The following is a 25,243-nucleotide window of genomic DNA, read 5'->3' as shown; positions in this document are numbered from 1 at the left end:
ACTAAACAAATCATTAATCTATGTGCGTCAGGGACATTTCAGAAATAACAACTAAAAGATCTGTGGTCATCTTCTTTAATACTAAATATAAACACTGTGGTGTTTATACTTGGCCAGAGAAAATAATTTTAGAATATCAGATAAATTATAGAAAAAAGAAGCATGCTAGAGAAAACAAATACCTCCCATTCAATGGCTGAATTGTTTTTTGGAATTTTCCTTTAATGCCAAATTTTGGCAGACAACAGGATTAGAAAAAATACATCACATACACAAGTTTGTTGTATAAATTTAAATATTACCAAAAACTAAACTTGAACTTTTTTGGCAGCATGTATCAATGTGCCATCACATTTATACCATATCATATATGAGCTAGCTTCCTTAAATCATTTTGTTTGCATTAAGACTGTTCAGAAGAGCAGTTAGGAGAGTGCTCAGTACTTCTGGAGGGTGATCTTTTTGCTGCTGTATATATGAATAGGGAGCCATGCCATTGCTTTGCTAGTAGATAGTCATATGCTTTGAAGTGAGAGAGGATATTCATTGAGCTTCCTATTTCTTCAAGATAACAGCCGGAATAACCTCTGCCTTAAACTTAAGCCATTATCCCACTGTCTCAAATACTTATTTCTGAGGAGGAGGAGGAAGGGTGCAGCTGAGGGTCATAAGCCTCTGGATGACAAAATACCTGCATCTTCTCACATTTCTCTCCAGCAGCTTCACAGATCATGAAGGCGGAGGTGACATAACTGAGCTCAGCAGGATCCTGGCCAAAGGAACCTGCCCCCTTTTCAAACCTTTGAATAGTTTCGTTCTTGCCAGCTCCCACAGATGTTGAACAGTATTTCTCAGACAAACCAGAAAAAAGCTGCTGCAGGAGCTATCAGCATTAACTAGATTTATTTGATCTCTATTTTGAGCACTTTTTTCTTGGGGAGCTTATCAAACCAAGTGATTGTTTCCTGTTTGAAAATTCAGAATCAGAGATGACACTTCTAGACTGAATGTTTATATCATAAAAAAATCCGTACCGCATAAAGAACATATGTGTAAGAGGAAATCCATATTTTAGGTTTCTTACTTGTTTTTGTTGCTAGATTTTGCTTCCAGAGCACAAATTTGTCCTCCGATATGGACTACTGTATTTTTTAATTCAAATCTATTATTTTTGCTGAATCCAAAGTCCCATCCACACAGTGTCAGTTTTGTCCCGCCTTCTAAAGGAGCGCTGCTTGGGAGAATCTGTTGAAAAAAATCCTGTGCTAGTTACATCAGGTTTTCTTGAACTTCAAATGGAGTTAAAGAATGCGCAAAGGAATAATTTTAGAAAAGCATGTCTTCTGGTAGACTTTGTCCTACCATTCATCTTAATTGTTCTTCACCTTTCATTTGTCACATTATGAGCTTTCTCTGACAGAAGCAATAAATAACAAAACCTATACTAGAAAGCTTTGAAGGATAGTGTTTAGGGGCACTGAACAAGCTGTGCATTGTAATAGTTTTTTAAATCCTGCCGTTCTTGTCTTTCACATCTTATTTCTGGCATGTTAAACATACAATGTACTTATTTTGTTAGAAGCTGAATGCTGAACACAAAAGATCCCCAAAATGACCATTTTTTGTCAGCTTGATGAAAGTCAGGTTCAGAGTGAAGTAGCTTCAAAGACACCAAAATCCGATATCACGGTGACTGTGATAAAGTTAACGTGACTTCTGCTGTTCTTTCCTTAAATCTTTTACATTTGGTCACCTCTAATTCCAAGTTAAAAATAAACTACCCCTCAGAAACACAGAGACAATCTACAAAGGAAATGTTTTTTTTTTTTTTCTGTATATTGTAAATTGTCCTGTAAAATATAACAATGGTGGGAAAAATGTAGGAACACTATAGAAGTCTTACAAAACTCAGTAAAAGTACTGGTCAGTACTGCCAGTTAAAAAAAAAAAAAAAGACGACATTGGTTCAGGGTTTATGGGGACTTTTAACAATACTGCATAATTCTTCAAACATACCAGTACCACTGGACAAACAACAACAAAAGACTGAATTTATACTTGTGGTCATAGTGCCTAAATGTCTTAGACTTAATGCTTTAGTGACAGTAATTTTGCCCTTAAAATGCAATACAGCTGTGCCTTTCAAAGGACCCGACTTCATTTTCAAGCTGAAAGGAAAGTGTTTGAGAGATACTTGGCTATTATTTCATCTGGAAATCCAGTAAGACAGCACATTTCTTTTCAACTCTCTTGTAGCTATACTTCAAGACTCTCACAAATGAACTATTGTAGATAGAAAGGCAGCTGAAGAATACTTCAAAAGAATTATACCATATATTCTATATGGGGAAATTTACTGCCCCCATTAGAAAGCAGACAAAGAGTCTGATCTAAAATGCACTGAAGTCAGTAGGAATCTTTCCTAGTTTAATGAGCTTTGAATCAGCTCTCAATGAGCAAAGAAGAGGGAACCTATGCAGGAACAATACTTTTGCACAAATCCCATAAAAAGGGAGTGATGCTCACGCAGCCACTGACACACAACACTGCAGCTAAGAGCATGGAGCAGTACTGTGTCCCGTGGACTCTGTGCTATTCCCAAGTTTAACTTTCCCTTATTTCTTTGTTTTTTTCCTTCGAAACCTGGACTGACTTCAGATCCTAGTTTTCCACTCTACTTAATATCTCAGCACCCTATCTATTTCTGGAATAACAAAACCCTAGCAGAAACAGAAATTGCTCTGTGGGGGTACAGGATGTCTTGATGTTTTGTACAATAACGTACAGACGTGTGGCATTCAAAGAGTTTGAAATGTAATCTGTAAGTTAGCAAAATAAGGACGTTAAAATCAGGCTTCACAAAGACATACAGAATAAAAACCTAAGGCACTTAACTGGTTTTGAGTGATCTTATCTGCCAAAGGAAACTTGTGATAGCAGCCCAAGTGCCTCAATTCACGGAGAGTAAAAGTATTTACTACATTCTGCCAGCAAATTTAGGAGGCAATACCTCTAAGTAGATACCAAAAAATAAACCAAATCTTAAAACTTTTCTGTTAAAGTTCTCCAGAAATTCCCCCAGAGTGTTTTTATTCCTGTCTTTAGTTTGGTTCCATTTGTTCTGTACGACGAAACCTCAAATGTGGTTTCCCAGACTTGTTCCTGGGAGACACGACAGGAATGAATAGTGAACCTTCCTAGACTTTGAACTGAGGTCTACCTAGTCATCTTCTGTGTGCTTACATCAGATAGGTAGTAACAGAAAAGTAATTAAAACCCAAATCAGTTATAAATGCCATGAAAGTCAGGATTCAAAAGTTCTCTATAGCAGGGAAACTCCACTGATAACACAGAGCAAGTTCTGCTGCAAGGCCTGCCATTCTGCTTGTCCCTGCTGCTCTCTGGGCTTTGGATTAAGGGAGAGAAAGTATACTTTTCTTCTTCTTTTTGGAAAAATTTAAAGCATTCTGTTTTCCTTTTGTTTATGTTGACAGCCATTATGCTAATATCCACTCACATACTTTATAAATTGGTGGAAGAAAGTATCTATTTGTTAAAGTTTCAACACCCTGTTCATTTTAATTAAGAGGCAAGAACATGTACAGGACACGTGAAATTTCCAGCAAAACCTCCAAGCTAAACAGGCAGCAGAAGGCCTGATGTTCTTGATATGTCCAAGTCAAAAGCCAGCTAAAATAACTCACTTTAAAGACAACAGTAAACCATATCAGGTTTTTAACCACAACAAAGAATGAAAAGCGAGACCAATTTATTTCTTCTTTTACGCCATTCACCTTTCAGCGCAACCTGAACGCCACATGCAGATGCCTGCAATTTGTTCCAGCACCAAGTGATCTCCAAGGAGACTCCCTCAAGTCCCCCGGCTTTCCTCCAGCACTGCTTGTCCAGGCTGACCAAACTCGCCTTACGCTGGCAGGGGAGGTGGATGGGAGCGGGGTACGGTGCTGAGGTGCGGGGTAGGACCCGGGCTGCGGTGGGGACGTGTCCCGGTGCCAGCCTTGCTGCTCTGTCTGTAGCAGGGGGGATGCCTGGGCAGAGCTGGAGCTCTGCGCTCCCCGCAGGGCTGGGGTGCGAGGCTGTTCCCTACCACCCACAGCTCCAATGAGAAGTGCTTGAAGCAGGGCAGAGAGGCAAAGGATCTGCAGGACTCTGCAGGAAAATGCTGGGTTTCCTCTCTGCCATCCCTCATGAGGGGAAAATCTCTTCCCCTGCCCCCCCCCCTGCCCCCCCCCCCCCATTGTGCACCACTCTGTAATAAAAACCTGAGAAAACTTAGTTGAAGACTTAGCTATCATCCGCTGCACCAGACCCTTGGAGCAGCTCTGTGTTCCCCTCAGGTTAAAGCGATCGTATGACATATCTCAAGCAATCTGTCCCTCTGAAAGCTGCAAAATATTAGGGGGGGTTTGGACTGAATTACAGATACTATGCAAAGCAGGTCATCCTCTGTTTGTTAGGAACAAAACAAGCTTGTTTCTCATATTTTGTGAGTATGGGTTTAAAGACAGATCAGAAGATGATGAATAATCTGTTTTATATTTTTTTCACTAATAATGTTAAATGTCATGGTCCAGTAGAGCATGAAATCTGTCTTAACAGCTAGCAATCCAATGGGATTTAAGTACTCAGCTGCATTTTTTTCCTTACAAGCTTTCTAGAAGCAACATCTACCAACGTGGGCACACTGTAATTCGAGATTCACTTTAAGATCCATCAGCGCCACAGATCCATATTCATTACAGGGGTAGACTGGGCTTGTGCTGATCAGGCAGGCTGAGCCACATGGGGAAGGGGAGCACCCGGCCAGCCCCATGGCTGCTCCCACTGCCCCATGTCCAAGGCCTGCTCCCCTAGATGAGTCCTTCCCGCAACTTCACAGGGACTGCAGAGGTGGCCTTGGCGATGCACCTCTTGGTCTAAGCATCTCTGCATGGGCTCCAGGTGCTTGCTTCTTAACGCTGCTGAGGGCATACACTCATAACTGAAATTAAAGAGGGCTACATGAGCTCAGCACCTCTGAAAATCAGAAACTAAGCAGTCCAGAGCCTTAGAAATCTTTCTGGAGGCACATCAATATACAGCAATTGCTGGAAAGTTTTGCCAAGAAAAAAATATTGATACTGCTTGTTCTTGAGCTCTAGGAAAGACAAAACAAGCTGTGCAGTACAGGTGTGAGTAGCCTGGCCCTCCAGAGGTATATAAAAATGTATCATCAGGACTATTTCTCAGTGTATCCTTTTGAATTGGTGATTCATAGTCTCATACAAACTAAGGCCAGAAAGGATCATCTAATACTTTTGGAAACCTTTCTGAAATAAATGTGTACTTGTATAAAGGCAAAGTAAACCATTCACATTCTGCATCAGCAATTTTTTTATATCTCCTTTGCCCAAATGTAAATGGCAATAGAAGGCAAGGCAAACGCTGCCCCCCACCACTGCCTTTCCATCCATTTTGGGTTTGATTCCTATAATGCTTCGTTGTTTTTTCATTGAATTTTGCCAGCGTTAGTCCTAAATTTTGTATCTGAAAGGTGAACATGGAAAAGAAAAATACCCCTGTAAACATGTGTTTCTAGATTTGTTTCTAGATTATTAGCAGTTTTGCCTGTCTACTCTTTAAAAAGTTGTTGTACATGAAATCATCTGCCTGGTTGAAAGAAATATATTACTTATTTTAAAAAATCCTGTCTCCCTTTCTGTCTGAGAGTTTAGCATGTCAAATTTTCATCTCCGTTTTATAAGCTGTGTGCCCATAAAGGAAAATGTATTTTTAACTATACAGTGTAGTTTAGATGCACCAACAAAAGTAAATAAGTGCTATCAGAAAGTTTTATGCTTGTCCTTCCCTCAGTTTTCTAGTCCGTTAACTGCTCTATAAACCTCTGCCTTCACAGCTATGTCACAATTCACACGGGATGATTTGGTTACATGTATAGCCAGCCAGTACGAATCCTGTGTTAACCATAGCTAAATTAAAACAGGAACGCGCTGGTGCAGCTCTCTGCTCATCCGTGTGATTTCGTTCTCACACACCCCTGACGGGCTTTGGCTGGCTGGCAGCAACTTCTGGCTGTCCCTGTCCTAGGGAGGGGTGCAGCTACAGGCCCATCCCCTCAGCAGCCAGTGGACCCATTGGAACAAGGAGCCAGGGAAGGACATTAGGAAAAAACATCTCCCCTGGGGTGGCGTTTGGTCGACAGCTCTGTCACAGAGCTTAGGTAGAGGACAGCGGGACTTTTCCCCACAGGGAAACACCACCCTTTCCTCCGTGTTAGAGCCAGCATGGGGATGGATGAAGAGTGGGGGCTGGAGACCTCCTGCGCTGGGCCAGGCTGTGGCAGCTGTGGTGGGAAGTGCTTTCCTCCATCTCCTCCCTTCGAGAGGGGTCTGAAAGGAAGGGTGCTCCTTCTTGAGACTGGCCTTTCCTGTCAGACCCCTGCCAGGCTGGCTCAGAGCCGTGTTGTTTCCCCACCATGAGTGCTGTGCAGGGCCAAGGCTCTCCTGTGGCAAGCCAGGATGGTCAGACAGACCTGTCCACTGTGAGCACCTGAGCCCACAGCATTCAGGGAGAGTACGTGCATCCAGCCAGAGGTGTTATGGACACTGAGGCTGAGGGGAAGTCGAGGAGAGCAGACACTTCATTTATCATAATTGCATAAAAATAAAGAGAATATGTTTGCAGAGCACAGGCCACGTTCTTCCCTCAGAGATAAACATGAGAATCCCACCGTTTTACCTCATAAACCCTAGGCAAGCAGGTCTCCTGGGTCCAGGTGCTGCCAGGGCACTCGGGAGACCTGAGGCACTGCTGACTGCACCAGCCACACTGCATGAAGGGAGGTGCCAGCAGGCACTGGCTGCAGGACCTGAAGTGATGGCAGCCCGGCCCCTTCAGCGGGATCTTTGTTATCTGTCAATGGAAAGACATGATGCATAGATCCTTTTAATACAAACACTAAGCGGCAAGGAGAGTCTCTATTTATGCAATGCACTGTGATGCTACTCAGATTTCAGATGCACAAGCTACGGTTCGACTTCTCTTTAGCTCAGTAATTATAGGATCTTATAAGTAATTTAATTGACATGATTTTAAATTCACTTGGGAGAAACCCTAAAGGCATCTTAATGTTATATACAGTTACTACCAGCATCTGGTGTTTACAGCGAGATTGCATTTTTTGCTGATGGAAAAAGAAAACAGCAGCATGCTCTTCCCAATTCTGCACTAGTTCTTGGAAAAAAACCAGTGTATCTCAGTATGTCGTAGTTCATACATTTATAAAAATAGGCATGATGGCTATTTCAACTTTGGCAAGGCTGTGTTAATATCCGTGACACACATCACGTGATTGCCCATGTATTTGTTTTTTAACACTATTATTAAAAAAACACTTTACTATACCTAAAATATGAATTAAAATTTATATTATTTAAAATATCAGGATAGTTATGATAATAGTAACTCTAAATAGATAAGCATTATTTTTAGTCAATATATTAAAATTAATGTATAATTACATTACTATATAAGTACATCATACATCTTTACACTTCAGTACCTTCCTTAAACTTATTTTGGACATTTTCTTGAAGATCACTCTTATAAATATCTCATACATTTCTAGTAAATGATTAATAACCATCTTTACTGATGGCTGATGTATTTCTGTAAATTCTTATAGAACTCAAGGGGTCAAATTATTGCTTACGATTATGGTTTAGGATTATCTGTAATATTATCTGCTGATGTTTTAAACCCATTCTACAATGCGCATCTACTTATGACAATAGCATATTTATGACAGCTCTTCATCTTTTATTAACCCTTTGTAGACCACATGCTAAAGCAATCTTCAAACCTTACTGTGAACACTGGCTCCCAATTTTAAACACACCCATGTAACTCTTGCACACACACCCCTCCTTAAAAAGTCATAACGTTATGACACAAACAAACAAAAGCCAGGAAACTGTCAGGACCGTTCTTTCCTTAAGCCATTGTGTGTTTTTTCTCTGCAAGCACTTGAATTAAGGACAGGGTTTCAGCCTTAAAATTTGCATTTCCTGGCTTTTGTTGGTTTGTATCACAGCTCTTACAGCTCTTACATTTAAACATTTCTCAATACTAGGCTGTCAGTTTGTTAAGTAGGGGGGAAAAAAAACTCCTGGAGGAAACTTGCCCCTCCAATGTTCCCAGGGGAATGGCAAGGCTGCAAGGACGCAGACCATAAAGCAGCAGCGTGAATAGTTGCTGTTACTGAAAGTTGCTGCTCTGACAACAGGTTTATACAGTGCACAGAAGGATTAGATTATGGACCACTCACCTTTCTCCCAGTCACTACCAGGGTGTAGCCATCATCTGCTAATGAATTCTCGACAACAACTTGGGGAGAGACAGGGTGGGAGTCTAGCTGAAAGCTGACATGTGGAGCTGTGGGTTCTGAACGGGAAACCACTATCTAAGAAAGAAAGAAATTGGGAAAACCAGCAGGCAGCGTGTGACATAAATGCATGCAGCTCAGCAGTCTCACGTTCCTACTACTTCTCTGCTTGCATTAATTACTTTGCATTACATTGCATAATATTTTGCATAATGTTCCATCATGATCTGATTAAAGCGCTATAAAATCTGCTTTATTTAACATAGTAAAATCATGACTGTTGGAGGATCCTCAAAATACATGGTATTTATCAAGATATGAAGCAGTGTCTACATGTTTTCTAGTCCTTTATTTTCAGGTATTTATAAATCAACAGTAAAAAATGAAGATGGGTCATTTAGTCAGCCCTGTACATTTAAGAAAGAATTTTATCTACAATGTCTTTTTAAAAGAATCTTAAAACTCCAGGTCTTCAAAAGTCAAAGATACTTCCATTTATTTTCATTCTGGTCCTTCGGTTTGAAAAGTAAACTTCACCCTGTGTAAACAGTATTGATGCACATGGGGCCATTAGAGAGCAAAGCCATGGCAGGTGCAGGTTGCACTGTGAGCAGCTCTACAGAGCTACAGGTACATGGACTTTGATTCCCAGAGCTGGCCAGGTGGCTCTTGCTATGGACAGGCTCTTTGCAAGACATGGCTGGGCACCTCAAGACCCGGCTCCTGCTGATTTCTCCACGAGCTGGGTGTCCAGGACAGAGCACTCAGAGCACTTAAATGACAGTGAGAGCTGAGGGTTTCTCTGGAAGATGTTCCAAAACAGGAGCCTAATTTAGTTGTCCTGAAGACCCTTTGGAAGAGCCCCCTCTCTATATATTGATTTTAGGAGACCTTAGGACGATTAGTCACAGCAGTATGAATTCCCCTACTAGTCATCTCTCTTCATCTTGAGTTACCTAAATACTTCTGAGAATTTGGGCCTATTCCTGCAAACACACACTTCACTTTACTACTCTAACTTTGTTGACTTTAATGGGATGAGTCATGGCTGTTAAGCACAGGCATAAAGCATCTGCAGATTGGGGTGGATATTCGATAGTGAGATTTTATAGGCTTGGGCCTGCAATCCAGAAGGATGTGCACCCAAATGTGATAGTATCAGGCAACAAAGGCAGGGGATTGTTTACATGAGGAAACACCATGTTCATGTTTCAAAAGCTGCATCACATGTAGTTTACTTAAGGAACTGAGATAATCAACCTTTGCTGAGAAGTTGAGATTCAATGGCATTCATTATTTTAAAAGATTGAAGCCATTCTGGAAATAACTTGTATGTCAAATGTTTAATTTTTTGCCAGAAGGAAGGTTTTCTTCTGACCCTGAAGGCAGCATCAGAACAGCTAGGACATTGATTTACACGATTTCACTGGCTTTTCTCACTGCCAAAGTCTTTCAACAAGATGGCTGACTCCAAAACTAGACTTAGAGGTGCTGTAATTACAGCTGATGTTTTGTTGTAATTCAAGACTTAAATAAAATATATGAGCAGGTAATTCATGGCGATAAGTGCTTCACATCCCAGAGGTATTTACAGTTTGGGGTTACAAGAGGCTTTTTTTTCTTCAAAATGAAACTGGCTTTGTTAAAGACTGCTATGGGTTTGTTTCACAGTACAGAAAGTGCAGCTTTTAGAAATCAATAAGGTCTGATCATTTTCACTGACACAGAAGTATGGTCTCTGACTCAGTGTATTAGGGCATGAGCTCTGTTTTTATATTCAGGGCAATGAAAAATAGAATGGACTGCAAAGCTGCATGAAAAAGCTTGATTAATGTTGGCATTATGGGGAGAGGTAGCACCACAGCTGCAAATACCTTTTTAGTTGATCATTAGCCATGTCTCATCTCGAATACCCACTGCTATAAAATGCTAAGAATTCTTTTCTATCATTAATCCAGGCTTCCTCTTATTGCCAAGCATTCTTTCTGATTGAGCCACAGTGTTAACCCTTTAAACACATCTGCATTGCAACTTCAGAGCAATACATGTAAATTTGGATCCCATCTTTACAATCTTGGAAAAATTATTCGGTACTTTAAACACCGACCGACCTTTATTTTACTGAGGCCGATAGTCGAATCACCTGCTCAAAGCCCAAGAGAATAGACTTTGACCTCATGACATACAGGGAGGTCAAATTACACTTCCTAACTCATTTGGGACTACACAATAAAAGTTTGGATTTTGCTTGGAAGTAATCTACCACCCTACAGTGCTGCTGTAACAGACACTAGAGGTAAAAATGCTCTTTTTGGTCTATATAACTGTGCAGTTTGTGCACGCATCAGCCCAGTCCTTGAAATTCTATCTTACCCTTATCCAACATAATCCTGAAGAAAAAGGCAATTTGAAGACAGCTTCTACAGCAGGAAGAAGAGGCTATTTAGGACTTCAGTGTCATTCTCCGAAACCTCTGATTTTTATTGCTTGGGACTGGGCTGGTATGCATACAGTGTGGCTTTAATCTACCATGGACACACCAGCATACAGGGGTTACTTCTACCATGGAAATGGTTCAGTACTACAGAAGGATTTCTCTTTACAAAGACTGTAAGGTGCCGGGTTTTTTTTTTGGGGGTTGTTTTTTTTTTTTGTGGGGTGGTGTTGGGGTTTTCCATTGCATTTTAATAATTAATTTAATAACTAAACATTTCTCCAGAGCATAAGAGAACTGAAAGTATATCTATGTGCGTGCACTCAAGCGGTTAGGAGAGAGGGAAGGTCTTGCACAGATAAATAATTGACTGAAAGAGAACAAACAGATGTTATCAGTAAATGGTCAGTCCTTGCAATAGTGAGAAGTCACCAGAGGTGTTCTGCAAGGTGTCTGTGCCGGGATCCATACTGTTCAACATACCCACAAATGAGTTGGAAATGTGGTTTAACAGTCCAGTGGCAAAGTTTTCTGATGATCTGAAGGTATTCAAGGTGATAAGAATAAGGACAGACTATGAAGGATGGCAGAAAGACTTTACAAGACAGCATGTCAAGGCAATAAAATGGCAGGTGAAATACGACAAAGGTGATGAATTTAAAGCTGTATATGATTGATAGTTCCATGAAAACATCACCTCACTGCTCAGCAGCAGTCAAAAAAAACCAAATAAAAACTTAGGAATTATTAGAAAAAGATTAGAGAACAAATCAGAAAACAAATCAGAAAACATCCTTATGTCATACAAATTCATGGCTTGCACGCACCTTGAATTCTCTATGCAGTTCTGGTTGCTTCATGACAAAACCAGCATGTTAAAATTGGGAAAGATTCAGAGAAGGGTAACAAAGATGATCAAAAGGCTGTAATGAACAACGACTGAGTAGGGTAGGCGTGAAAATGCTATGAAAAAGACATTCAGAATCATGAGTGGGTAGAGACTGACCATTTAATCTCTTCTGATAAAAGTACTAAAAACACCATCAAAAGACAAAAGTGAGAGTCGGGTTCAAAGCAAACAAAAGAGTAAAACTTCCTAGCAATATGCAACGACCTATGTGAATGTAAGAGGAATACACATTCAACGGAACTCCACATGTACATGGAAAGAACTGAACAGACAAAACCCAATAGCTTAGGAAAACCCCAGAATGGAAAACAGTCAGAGGCTTAAAGCAGAAGGTATTACATGTGTTGCCTGGGTCCCCAGGCATCCACTTGTCACCACTGCTGGAGACAGAGCACTGAACTAGATGGACCCTTTGTTTAAGCCCATGTGGTTCTTCTGATGTTCTTACAAATAACCCTTCTGAGAATCACATTCATTATCAGTAACTACAACCCCAGACATCCTTCTCAAAACAAACACAATACTTACATTACTCTGTTTAAGAGAAAAACGAAAAAGTATGTGGTGTTCCAGCATAGCTCAAAGTACTTCCGTGAAGACAACAGCCAACAGTTAATGAATGAATTAATTAATATGTTAATTACTATATCCTTTATACTGGAAGTCAGTGATCACTTAGGTCCATGAACTTTTAAATACATCATTTAAATATTCTTTCACTGCCATCAGCTAGTATTAACATTAAGAAGACCTGACTCTAGGTTTGTTTGTGCATAATATGGCAAGTTAAGACTGTAATAAATTCAGTTGAAAAACAGCATGCAACAGCTTCTTTTAAAAATAATTCTGATGCTCAGTTCTGCTAGTCAGCAGGATTGAATTACAAATGTTACTGTCTGCATGTTGAAATATCTTCTGCAAAAATGAGAGGCCTTCTGAAAGCAATCCCATCTAAGTATCATATTGTTATTTTTTCCCTAGATGTCTGGCAGGTGTAGGCCATTACCCAGCAGAGATAGGCTCAGGGTTAACTTTATTGTGTAATGCCTCAAATGCCCTGGGATATGCAGCGTAGCCTTGCAAAGGGCACATATGTAGTTCTCTAAATGCTGTATATCATTTTAATCCATGGAGAGTATAATGGATCTCCTCTGAAGGGTGTAAGCTTTTCTACTCAAACTGAATATTAAAACATGTGTGCTTTCAAAACAGCTATTTGGCGCTAGGTGTTAATTTTCATTTGACTATATGGACTTTGCATTATACAATATTTGGTATTTTTTCTGGGAGCATCAAGGTACATTCTTTACCACAGAAAGAACTGCTATTATAAAACTGTTAAAAGTCGAGCTATAGTTATGAAAATGTTACTTATCTAGAGTTTGCCACAGCCTTCTGTTGGTTTAAAAATGATAAAGTGGGAAAGATTGCAACTATTCACATTCCTACAAATGCACATGTGCATAGTTTGCATTTAGCTTTAAATACATCAGACTGTCAGTATTGAAAAGCCAGGTGAATTGCTGGACCACAGAGGCAGGACAGCAGCAGGCAATGAGGACAGCCCTGGCAATGATTCCATGGGTATCCCATTACCCTTTCCTTGCTCTGTACTTCCTTGCTCTGCACCAACTCATTTTGCTGATAGGCACCATGGCTTTGAGCCTCAATTCCTGGAGAGGCGAGGCCTTGCCACTTTGCTGTTTCCAAGAGGAGAGCAATGCTGAAGGCTTGGCTCTCTTGCTGAATTCTGGGACAAATTTTTCCAAGCCTTGACTGCAGTTACAAATAAAAAGCAGATGTGATTATTTTTGTCTATACTAATTTCTGTGGCATGCATTATGTTCCCTGGCATGTAATCTATGAAAGCAACTATGACACAAGCTAATTTCTCTCTTTTCATGAGAAGTTTGGTGGTGGTGATGGTGTTTGTTTTTAATCATAAGTATTCCTGGGAAATGAGTGTGACTACCAAGTGTTCTGTCTACTTGGATGTGAAAGACAACAGGTTTGTGCTCAGCATGTGAAAATTTCGCAGACCATTGATCTGTGCAAGCCCAGTCCCTATTCCTCACCAGACAGAATCAGGGGCACCAAATGAAATTATAAGGCAGCAGGTTAAGGAAAACTCAAAGGAAGCTCTTCATCATTCAAAGCAGAATGAAATTATGGAAGTCATTGTCACAGCATACTGTTAGAGGACAAAATAACAAATAATTTCAAAAAACAGTAAGCAAAATTGATGGAAAAGAAGTCCATCAAGGACTATTAAACACCAGATATGGGTGCAATTTCCAGCTCAGGGAATCTCTGGGCCACTGAGTGCCAGAAGCAGGAGAGTACTGGGAGGAGTATCACTGTGTGCTTTTACTTGCCTCATACCTCTCTCTTATCCATCTAGCCCCTGCCAGAGATAGGAGACTGTGCTCCTTGAATCTTTATTCTGACCCCATACTTCCTTTCTGAGATAAAAATATGGTTAAAGATACTGGGATATAATGGGTCCCTAGAATAAGGCTTACTTATTATTCTGTATTGTTTTGTGCCTAACAAGTGCAGAGAGGCCCTGAGGAGGGTGAGCGGCCTGTTGTGTGATGTGCTCTAGTCCGACAAGGCCTATCTGTGCCATCACACTTTGGTTCTCGTGCCCTAAGCCATTTTCAGTCCAGAATCTGTTCAGACAAGACAGTGCATGACCATGTTTTGCTAACACTTGGCTTCTCAGCTAGAGCTGGCTCACATCCAGCTAGATTGGACAGAACTGCAGCCAGCATGTGCCTGACTGCATCTCAGGGTGTACGTATACCCATGGGAAGACCCTTTCCTTACCTCCATGAGCAAGAGGATGGATGTCCTACTGCCCCATGAAGATTAGAGGGTGCATGGGGGAGCTCCTCACTCCACACGCAGCCCAGCGCTGCCCCTCTGTGCAGTGAGTTTCACTGGTATAGTCAGAAGGGTGAGATGGCCCTGCTGCCAAAATTGCTTCTAAAGAGAGCAGTTGCCCATAGTAATTCTAAAACATACAGTGAAAACTTCTCTATCCCTCTCTTCCTCAAGAAAGTCACCAACAAGCAGTGCATTTGCTTGGGTTTTACCTCTGTGAGGCCAGCTTCAAGCACAGGGAGCACATGCAGTATTCTGCTTCCAAACATAGTGTTATGCTGAAAATCAGCCTCTGCATATGTCCAGGACATCAGTCTCTTGTTCATTGTTAAGGCCAGACCAAACGTGAGCTTTTCAGAATAAATCTTGTAAAACTTTCCCATACCCCACTCTCCCCAGAGCTATCAGAAAGATTTCCCCATCCTGAAGAACTTTGCTCTTTTCTTCATCACTCAAAAGTCACTCTCTGAAATAATACCAAGCTCCAGGCAAAAAAAAAACCCAACCAAAATCACCTTGGAACTGAGCAAAACTAGAAGATATTTTATCGCAATATATCATGTTTTTTTTTTTCTGTGTTTTTTTTTTTTTTAAAACAAGCTCTAATTTCCCAAAATACTGGCTGGTAATGAAAGTGTCTCTTCCAGTTGTGAGTCTTATTCTCAGTGTAGCTTCTTTGGCTTGAGCAGAGCAAGGCTGCTTTACACCAGCTGAAAATCTGATTCCCCAACTACAGTAGTATGACTGGGTGCTGTTTTCTAATCAAATAACCACTGTGAAATACCTGATTCACTTTGCACCCAACAGCTGTACTTTCAGCCTGTGTTCCCAGTCACACTCTGAAAACAAGCACAATAAGAAAGGCTGAAACAGCTGCAACTTCTCAAGAGGAAAAAAAAGAAGGGGGGAAAAAAGCTTGTCAGGCTTCAGCTTAGGAAGGAAGTAAAACCATTTTTCTTTTCCGTCTCATGCATGTCAGCTGTCTCAGAAAAATTATTACTGTTCTGTTTTGTAACAGAAACTCCACAATATTTGGTAAACTACAAACTCCAATGTACTCATGGCCAAATACAGATTTAACATTTCTGATGCAGCCAAAACATGCTCAGTATGTCAATGGGCTGCAATTACTCTCCAGGAGAGCTTTGGAATTCACCTCCTGGCCCCAATTATCCTCCTTAAAAGAACTCATGAATCTTCTATATTTGGACCATCCACATCAATGTGATTTTAGTTTTAGATTTTGGCTGAAAACAATAAACATGTAGTGAAGAAGGCTGTATTTCCTTTCCACTATTAGTGCTTCCCAGAGCTGTTTAAGTGAATAATTCTATTTAATTGAACTAAAAGCACAAGCAGAAAACAACAGGTGACTATTCCTTGGTTGAATAAAACATACCTGCTTTTGCATTCTGAATATGAGTGGCTCCTCAGATGACTTTCTAAAATAAGCAAAATACAGGCTATATTCTGAGATGGATCATTAGCACAGTTTTGATAGGTAATACCAGAAGTTTCAGTGGAATCATTTGGAAAGATAGGAACCATTCACTGTGATACGTCTCTGAATACATCAAAACTTCAGAATCAGCTAGCCATCATCTACGGAAGGAAAAACTTTGTTCTCAGAAACTATATGTTAAACCTTGTGTTGACTTTTGCAGCAATGCTGTGCTATAGTCATGTGGTAAAGAGAGAAGAATGGATGGAAATGGAAACAGAAATGAGGCATCAGTAGGGAAGCAGAAAGTGACGAGCAGAAGAAAGTGCAAAAGGAGACGAAAGACAGCAAGAAAAAGGAAAGAAAAGGAGAATCAAGTGGATGGCCGCTGATCAAGTATAAGGCAAGTATAATGGGAGAATATGAGAAACAAATTTCTCTCAGGTTGAGTATCAGTAGCTTGCTGTTACACCTACTGGCTTCCACCATGCAGGCTTGGAGCTTCAATTCAATTTAGGTGGCATGATCACTATGTTTTAAACATGCCTTTTTTTCCCCACAAATTGTTTCATAACAATTAAAGGAAACCCTAAATTAATATAGCAAAGATGTGAATTAAATGTTCATTACTTTCACCAAGCTGTTTCACATTTGGGCACTTCAGGGTGCAGTTGTCCGAGACAGAGGTACTGTACTACTATTTCTTTTAATCTCATGGATGACTGCTAATGCTGAAATTTGTCACAAACTAAATTGTCTAAATATGGTAAGGTTTGGTATTTCAAAGAGGATACAAGATGAACTGGGTTCACTGGAAGGGCTGAGCTGATTTTCTAATTTTAGAAACCTATATATAATTACTTTTTCTTTTACTTTTACATAGTTGGCATGAAAATATGGTCACAAGATATTAATACAATATAACCATTTTAAAACAGGTTCCCTGATAGATAGAATTTTGCAACTAATTTTCTCTGAAAGCATACCTGCCTCTGAAGGGATAGTAAACTCTGAACAGCTAAAAGTTACAAGGGGACTGCACAGGAAAATTCAATATTTGCATGTAAAAAGAGCTAAAAATATGAGAGCGAATGACTGTGCAAAAGCGAGGTGAGTAATAAGAGAAAAACTGAAGATTCTTTGCAATATGTTCCAGTAGATTTGTGAATGAAACAAAAAAGAACATCATTACGTTGCTTTGCTAAAAAATGTAAGGAAGTGTTTGGGGCTATCTTTTTGATAAATTCAGTCATTGTTAGATTATCCTGATTTCTTTTTAACCCATTTTACTTCAGTAATGGTCATTTAATAGCTCAATTTTTAATGATCTTCTCATTGCAGTTAATAGCTATATTTCCATAGAAACACTGCAAATCTGCTTTCACTGGGCATTTGCTAATGAACGTGTTTGAAAGCACTTCCTAGATAACTATTAGTGAAAAAAAAGAAGATTTAATGTGAGTGAACATTGAATTGTGCAAAAAGTGGTGTCTTTTGTATCCTACAGATCTAGTAATATTTTCAAGATCATTAAAAGGCAAAACAAATACTAACCTTTTTATTTGGAGGTAGCATCATTAAAGATAGTCAGTATGCTTATTCTCCTGCTGGTTGCACCAAACCCTCAAAGAAAGAGCTCTTGCTTATTACAATATGAGCCCAACGCTGACTTCCCCCTGTAGCTCAGGCCAATCTAATTCAATGATGAGAATATTTCTGCTAATGGCAATGTGCAGTTTACACAATAGCCTTTCTTTTGATCCATAACTGAACCTGGAATGGGAAATGTATTCTGTAAATATTTTAATTGTTCCTTGAGTTGGGCAAACGTCTGAATGAAGTGTATGGTGCAGGACTTGAATGAATAATTTAAAGAATGTTACAAATAAAAATAATGCTGCCTTGTGCTTTCCGCTGAAGCTCCCTAAAAGCTCTGTGACAGCCCAGAAGATATGCAGCGAGTAAGATAGTAGTTGTTATTAACGGTATTTTGTAGATAAGGAAATGGCTTCAGAAAGGTTAAACAAATTACTCATGTTTGCTGTGTGAACCAGTATCTACATTTAAGAAAGAACAGAACGTGGGTTGCTCCTGTGCTCAGTGTGTTAGCATTTGCCTTTCCTACGCTGAAAACAAAATGCAGCTTAAAGTTTCCAAGGTCATCATGGGAAGTTTAGGCAAAACTGGCAGGTTTGTCATTGAACATTTTGTTGAATTCTTATCTTTCAGGGAGAAAGAGAAACATGTTTTTCTCCAGTTTTTCATCCATCCTTTGTAGTAAATCACTCTGACCTCCCTCCCTGTAGGAGCATTACGGATTTTGCTTTATGGGGCAGGTTCTGCATCTGGCCTGTGCAGAAGACAGAAGAGGAGGTATAGGATGCCCTTTGACCAAAAAGCATGCCAACAGTGGGATACCAAATACTGGGGACACTGTGTAACCCTACTTAATATGTGTGGCAAGGATAGAGAATGAGAAGGGAGAGGAGAAAGGGAAATCATGTTAGTTAATTTTATCTGACGACCTACACCACCACACAAAGAGTTTTATGAAAAGGTACAAGTGCTCAAGTGTTTTCTAATGGAAGGTTTTGGGAAATGGGAAAGCTGGAAGAGCACAGGAACTCATGATGGCAAATCTCATCAGGTTTCAGTTATAATGGTTGGGGGACAATGATACTAACTTTGTTGACTCTCTGCAGCCTAGAGAGCAAGAACAGCCAAAGACAGCCAATACTTCAGGAAGCCCACTAGAAGACAAATACTACTGGCAGAGTAAAAGGACACAGGTCCTTGGGTGCAAGAGGGATCCAGGCTGAGATGCACATCCAGGCTGGACCCTGTAGTGGCTGTAGAAGCCAAGCTCTCCAAGGTGTTCACTACAGGATGACAGTGCTTGAAATAGGATAGGTGAATAAAGGAAGCCCTTGGTGCTTTCAAAGTATTTTGTCTTCTGACGTTTGATTTTGACTGCCAAGTTTTTAAAGGATTGTTGTCCCTATGGGTTAGATTCATTTCATTAGTCACCTACAGAGAATTAGGTGACTAAATGTAGTGTAATTTATCTGTCTAGATTAGTTATATACTCGATGGAGGGAGACAGGCTTCTCGGGAGGGTGCCTGACCACTTACTATGAACACCTGCTTTAGCACAGGAAGAATAGCTGTCCAAAAGAACAGAGTGAGGAGAGAATGAGCAAGAGCCTGAAAATCTAAGATGCACTCAGAGAGACTTGAAAGTAGGCAGAGGAGGAGCTAATCTCAATTCTAGAGCTGAGAGTCCTAGACTACGGGTACATTAGCAAGTAATTTGGTGACAGAGGAGAGCATCAGTATATAGAAACAACTCATGCCAAGGCTTCTGCTTTTACACTATAAACTGTCTTGGCATTTTCCTTTGAACTAGGTTTAATCTGATCCTCTAGACCAAATGACCATATGAAGCGTATATCTGAAGCTGGCTGAAGAATCAATCACTGTTTTGGACCCTTCTGCCCCAGCTGGGGTTAGAGCATATCTGATGTGTATACAAGACAGAGCTTTCACTTTAGTTTCCTTTGAAAGAAATCTAGTTTGTATGGCCCAAAACTGTTCTGTGAACTGAACCAGACGGACTAAGTGGAGATCATGGTGGAGTTTGCTCCAGAACCATTGCTCCCAACCAGAAAGCCCATGCAAATACTTACACTGCTGAATGCTCTATTAGGCACTTTGTTTCTATTCCAGAGGCTCTATTTAAGTCAGCAATTTCAATTTTCTAATGCCTTGTTAAACTGGTATAACACTGTTCCTCACTTTTCACCCTCCTGCTAAATTCCCATTGTTTTTTTTTTTTATTGTGAAGGTGTTGTAGTAATATTTACCTGCATGAAGCGGCCCTCTGAAGTTCCCAGATTAGCAACGGTAAGGTTCCCTTTGGTGAAGACAGATATCGAAGTTAGCAGGACACTGTTGAACTGGCCCATGAACAAGTCAACCCTTTGCAAAGGAGTTGTAACTTCTAAGCGATATTCATCATCTTGTGCTCTGCAGTACGATGCATTTCTTGAAAAAGCCTGTTAGAAAATGAAGTACAGATGAGTACTGTCTTTATGAGTAGGAATAGATCTTTGTCAGAGTGAAGTCATTTAGCACAAATGCATTTGACCGAAAGTATTTTAAAATGTTTCAAACTTAATTGCTTCATCAGTTATGATGTTCCATGAGGAAGGCAACAACTTCTTGATGTTATGGGAATGTTTCTTTTAACTTTTTTTTTATCCTGTCTGTTGCGAATAAGACACAGGGTCTTTATTTAACCAGATGATACGTGTATAAGCACATGTATCGAGGTATCCTTTCCCTTAGTGACTTCTGTAATGCTGCTTCTCAAAGGGTCTCCGAATTCCTTGACTGCAGACCTTGCCCAGTGACACACCTGCTTCTAAAACAGTGATTCCTGGAAAATTATTGTCTAAACACGTTGCAATTTGTTTAACCTTTTTTTTGCATTAAAATAACAATTTCAAGTATTCTTCTCTTCCTGTTCGCCTTTCAACACCTTTGTCAGTGATAAGACAGAAAAGGGGAGAAAAAGATGGAGAGAGAAAAAAGTGACATAAGCCAGGAAAAATATGTTTCTGATTGTGTATTTAAATGAAACTATGGGGAAGCCAGCTTTTTATAATTACTTAAACTATTGTATTGATCATCTACGGCTCATGCGCTATTTTGTCCAATCTCATATGACTTGAGTGTACTACAATAGTTGCTGCATTTGCAGGATTTTCTCTTTCAGCTTGGAAATAGAGATTATATGTTTTTAATTTTCATTGGAAAAATTCTTGACCAATACACTTTATCTCCAGAGAAGAATATAACCTGCTGTCCTGACAATTCAATAGTAATCTATTAACTGATAATTCCATTACTATTGATACTACATCATCTGTTTTGGTGAGATCGTACAGATAATAAGCAGGAACCCCCTGAAGGATCTCTAACCAGTTTAAATTTGGAAGACATCTAGCATGTTCCCACTGTGACATACTTTATGAATAAATGTGTAGGGAGATTATAAAGGCTCTTATGGTGGTTCCCTCTGTTGAAATCAATCGAGAGCTTAATTCTTCCTAATTTTTTTATTGATTTGTTGCTGTTACAAACACGTTTAAAAAAAATTAAAAGCTTGAATTAAACCTTTTAAAGAGAGTCAGAGTCTCTCCACTCAATTCAATATATCTGGATCACACCCTTAAAGAAAAAGAAGAACTAAAATTTTATTTTCTTTTTTTCTTGATTCAGATGGTTTTCCTTCTACTACCTAGAATCAAAGTACTATGAGAAAGTAAGCAAGGAACTAAGACTTTCTTGCTGGCTTAGCTCTGGTGAATTCTGGAAAAAACCAATGCATTGAAAATGCTATTAAAATGTTCAACCCAATAGCTCAGTCCTTTGCTGTTGAATTGTAACATTTCTGAACTGTGCACAGCAACAGCACTGGCGGGTGAAGTTTTCCATGATCCCTAGGAGTTGCAGCCAGCTGTGATGCTAGCTTTTCTCCGGGTGCACTGCCCATTTACTGTATCATTTAGGTAAAAACTTGTGTAAGACCAAACAAGAGCAGTTGAAATCCCTGTGCACTGCCTAATGATACAGAAAGGAGGCTTCCAGATTAGATCTGATACAGCAGTGACTTAACAGTTTGGTTATCCACACGCTAAAGTGTTTGCTGCATTAGTTTTGGTATTAACTGTTAAAGTATGGTGTATTTTGCTCAGCAGGAACTGAACAAATACTTTGCACAAGACACACTGAACGTTCATTGAATACACATTAAATAATTTTGACTGATAAACAAGGGACAAATTTAGCTTTTCTTTGCTTTGGCCACAAAATAAGCAAAAAGCTTTATTCTTTTGCAATTGTATCCTATCCAGTCTAAAAGTATTTCTGAAACATCTGTGCAAAGATTACTCATACAATGAGTATGAATAGTTCAAGTGCAGAAAGATGTACAGTTTTCATGCTTTTTGAAATAAGGCAGATTTCTGAATTTACCCTCTCCCAACTTGGGATCTCTGCTCTTTGCTGTAACTTCTTTTTCTCCATGAGCAAACAACTTTGGGGAGAGATGTTTCTGTACTAACCTTAAAAAAGTACATCCTCCTATGTAGTCATCTTAACACAATTTGAACATCCTGACACGCCTCATGAAACCCTGTTCAAGCTCCTTTCAACAAGTGGCTAGATTTTCCTGCTTGTCCCAACACCTTTCCTAGCTTCCCCGAAGTCAGTTCAGCCACAAAGTCAGCTCAGCCTTCCTCAGAGATGTCATAATTTTGGGTATCTGCCCAAGAACCTGCAGACTGTTCCACATATGGCTCTTTCAAAACCTGGCACTTCATGGATTTACCATAATGTAAGGTTAGCTGTTAAAGAAATAGGAAGGCTTTGATCTTTGAGTAGAAATGCAGAGATTAAAAGGCTACTTAGAAAACTAAAGGAAGATTGATAACATGAAAAACTTCGGCAAAGAAGCTGCTTTAAATTAACTCTTTGAAGCCTGAATCTCCCCCTCCCTCCCTCTCAGTATACACGTAAGTATCCATTTGGCTGTCAATGTGGAAAAATAACTGATGTCAGATGATGCACTTTGGATATTGTGCCAAGTTCCAGTGACAAATCACAGAACTATTGAAATGGACGATTAGAGAGCGGGTAAGTGCTTGGGTTGGGCTACATTGCTTCTCTTGTAGGATGAGAGGTGCCAATTGTGCATGTGATTCATAGCGAGGGCCTTCTGAAGCTGGTGTAGGTGTGCCACTGGAATGCAATGAGGTTGTGGGCAAGTCCTGACTTTTAGCCGTGTCCAGAAGGGTGGGAGATAACCAATGCTATCTTGTTTGTTCATATGGGAAGTTGTGGTTTTTCAGAATTTACCCTGGATTCGGTCCACTGAAGACAAATGTGCCAAAAAAGTCTCTAGACATCGTTGCGCTGGGCTATCAAGAGCTGTTGCTGTTTGGCAGTTAAGTGACGATTTATAGATCATATTCAGTTTGCATAAAAATAGTATTTCAGACAGAGTTGAACCTCTGAAGCCAAAAGTGCAAAGTGAGGACGAAATTTTAAAGCCACTAACGAAAATCTCAAAAAAATACTCAGGTCAGTGTCAGAACTGATCATAGAGTCTCATCTCTAGACCGAATAGCTAGACTCGGGGAAAAAAAAATCAAAATTTTAACCAAAGACTTTTGGGGAGCTTTTCTATTACTTGCAGCAGCTGCAGTTTGGGGAAACACTCCTCCAGGCTCATCCTTCCAGAGCTGGCCAAAACCTGTTCTTAGTTAAGTACAGTGCTCAATTAGAATGTCATATTATGTGTAATGTCTTGATATTATGTTTAATGTCTTGAATAACTAGAAATTAATAACTTAATCACTGCAGAACATCTAATACTGTCTTGCAAGCGATTTGGAGGAAATAATTAAAATTAAAATTTAATTTGACAAATGGGAGAAATGGTCTGAAAGTAACTAGGTAAAATTTCCTAGTGTCAATTGTAAAATACTACAGTTATGACGGAGAACTCATGTGAAAGTAGGAATAAGCGGGAGTCTTATTTCCTGCCGGTTTGTTTATACAACTTTTAACTTGTTTGCTGTTAGGAATCAAATTAATAAGTATCAACTTTTGCTTTCTGCTCTGGATCCTGGGAGTCTCCCTCAAGAGAACTGGGCACCCACAAGTGCTGCCAGCCTTTCTCCTTTGAGCACTTCTATGGCATAACATGGAGCAAGGGGAAACGAGCTACTGCTAAATGAGCTGGATCCCGATATCTGCAAACAATAAAAATCTTTTTTCAAAGAAACTGCAGTAGAGTGAATAAATTGACGATTCAACATAACAAATTGATTCCCAAGCCAATTAAAAACCAGAGATGGTGTATAAGCTGCTTATCTCTTCTGTTGTGGAGGTTGGTGAATTCAGACGAATAATAGAACTACAGTTTTCAGGAGTGTGTCCTACTGGAATCGAGCACATAATGGTGAAGAAGTTACATGAGCAGCAGACTCTGAACAGGAAGAGTAACTGTGAGGAACACAAAAGAACATTACCAGATTTTCCTCTCTAAATTTTCTTGTGTATTTTTAGCCAATACAGTTTTGCTGTTCTGTAATCCATTTCAATTTTCTGGGTAGTTTGCTGTATTTCTCTTCAGGTGATAAATGCATCTGATCACTGCTTCTGTCCATGTAAATACAAAATGTGAAATTCTGGCCCCCAAAACTCAGTGAAGCCAGGGTGTTGCCTGAAGAGGATGAGTGACTTGATCAGCATCATGTTGAAGGTCTGTTAGAGGGCTGGAGTTAGAACCTGTATTGTTTGTTTTCCAGTCCCACATAAATAAAAGTGAAGGACATTATAAATTTAGCCTATCATTGTTATCTTTAAAAGGAATTACTCCTTAAATTTCATAAACCTCATAAATCTTCCCAGCTGTCACATACCGGTCTTTTTAATTCTTGGCTCAGAGATGACTGCTAAGATCCTTGTGCTTATAGCTCTTTGACAAAATAGGGAGAGAAGAACAATAAAGGACAAACTTACTGGCTTCTGGCACGTTTACAGACTCTGTTCACTTCATGCCTTCTTCTGTCAGTTCCCTTGGCAAAAGGACTATCTCCTTTCTCCTTTCCTGAGTGGTTTCATGCCATAGCTGGTCAGAGTCAGTCAAGTGTAATGGAGAAGAGGAAATCTATAAACAGCTTTCTACTACGCTATCACAAAGGAATATTTCTTCCTCTGCAATTTGCAAGACAGAAAGTTTGTGAAATGGGCAAAATTTTACTACTAGCAATTCTAAAAAGTCATAGTCATATTTATTGTTCTCACTATACATAAGTGTCACAGGGTGTCTCAATTCTTTACGGTTATGAGCACATTTAATGATGACACATGGAAAAAATATGGACACACTTATTTTTTGGAAGTAATTGACCAGAAAACAATCTCTTGTGAACAAACTCCAGCACTGTACAAGAGGCAAAAGAGAAGCCAGCCAGGACTGAGGAACATGAGAGACAGAAATTCTTTGGTTGTAGCGTGTTGGCTTTAGCCAACATGATCAACTGCAAGTCCACAGCAAGACTCCTCACTCACTGGGTCAGCTAAGTGCAATGTGAG

At 39.8% G+C, this 25,243-nt stretch overlaps 1 protein-coding gene and 1 long non-coding RNA gene across 6 annotated transcripts in view; one reads left to right on the top strand and one right to left on the bottom strand.

Annotated features, from left to right (window-relative positions):
* The window catches only part of MET (MET proto-oncogene, receptor tyrosine kinase), a 92,745-nt gene that overhangs the window by 36,737 nt on the left and 30,765 nt on the right, over nucleotides 1-25,243 (bottom strand). For all 5 annotated transcript variants that reach the window (XM_075081116.1, XM_075081114.1, XM_075081115.1 and 2 more), the window contains 4 exons: nucleotides 19,939-20,130; nucleotides 8,348-8,482; nucleotides 6,760-6,933; nucleotides 1,085-1,245 (listed from right to left, as the gene is read on the bottom strand). In XM_075081116.1, coding sequence (XP_074937217.1) covers nucleotides 1,085-1,245; nucleotides 6,760-6,933; nucleotides 8,348-8,482; nucleotides 19,939-20,130 — 662 coding nt within the window. The remainder of the gene's footprint in view (nucleotides 1-1,084; nucleotides 1,246-6,759; nucleotides 6,934-8,347; nucleotides 8,483-19,938; nucleotides 20,131-25,243) is intronic.
* LOC142051719 (uncharacterized) lies at nucleotides 10,584-23,927 on the top strand. Its single transcript, XR_012658608.1, has 4 exons — nucleotides 10,584-10,700; nucleotides 16,299-16,478; nucleotides 19,920-23,084; nucleotides 23,725-23,927. It is a non-coding gene; the product is annotated as an uncharacterized LOC142051719 (long non-coding RNA).

This window comes from Phalacrocorax aristotelis, chromosome 1 (genome assembly GCF_949628215.1).
Source record: "Phalacrocorax aristotelis chromosome 1, bGulAri2.1, whole genome shotgun sequence".
NCBI lineage: Eukaryota > Metazoa > Chordata > Aves > Suliformes > Phalacrocoracidae > Phalacrocorax > Phalacrocorax aristotelis.
Note: the sequence above shows the minus strand (reverse complement) of the source record. Positions and strands in the feature narration are given on the sequence as shown.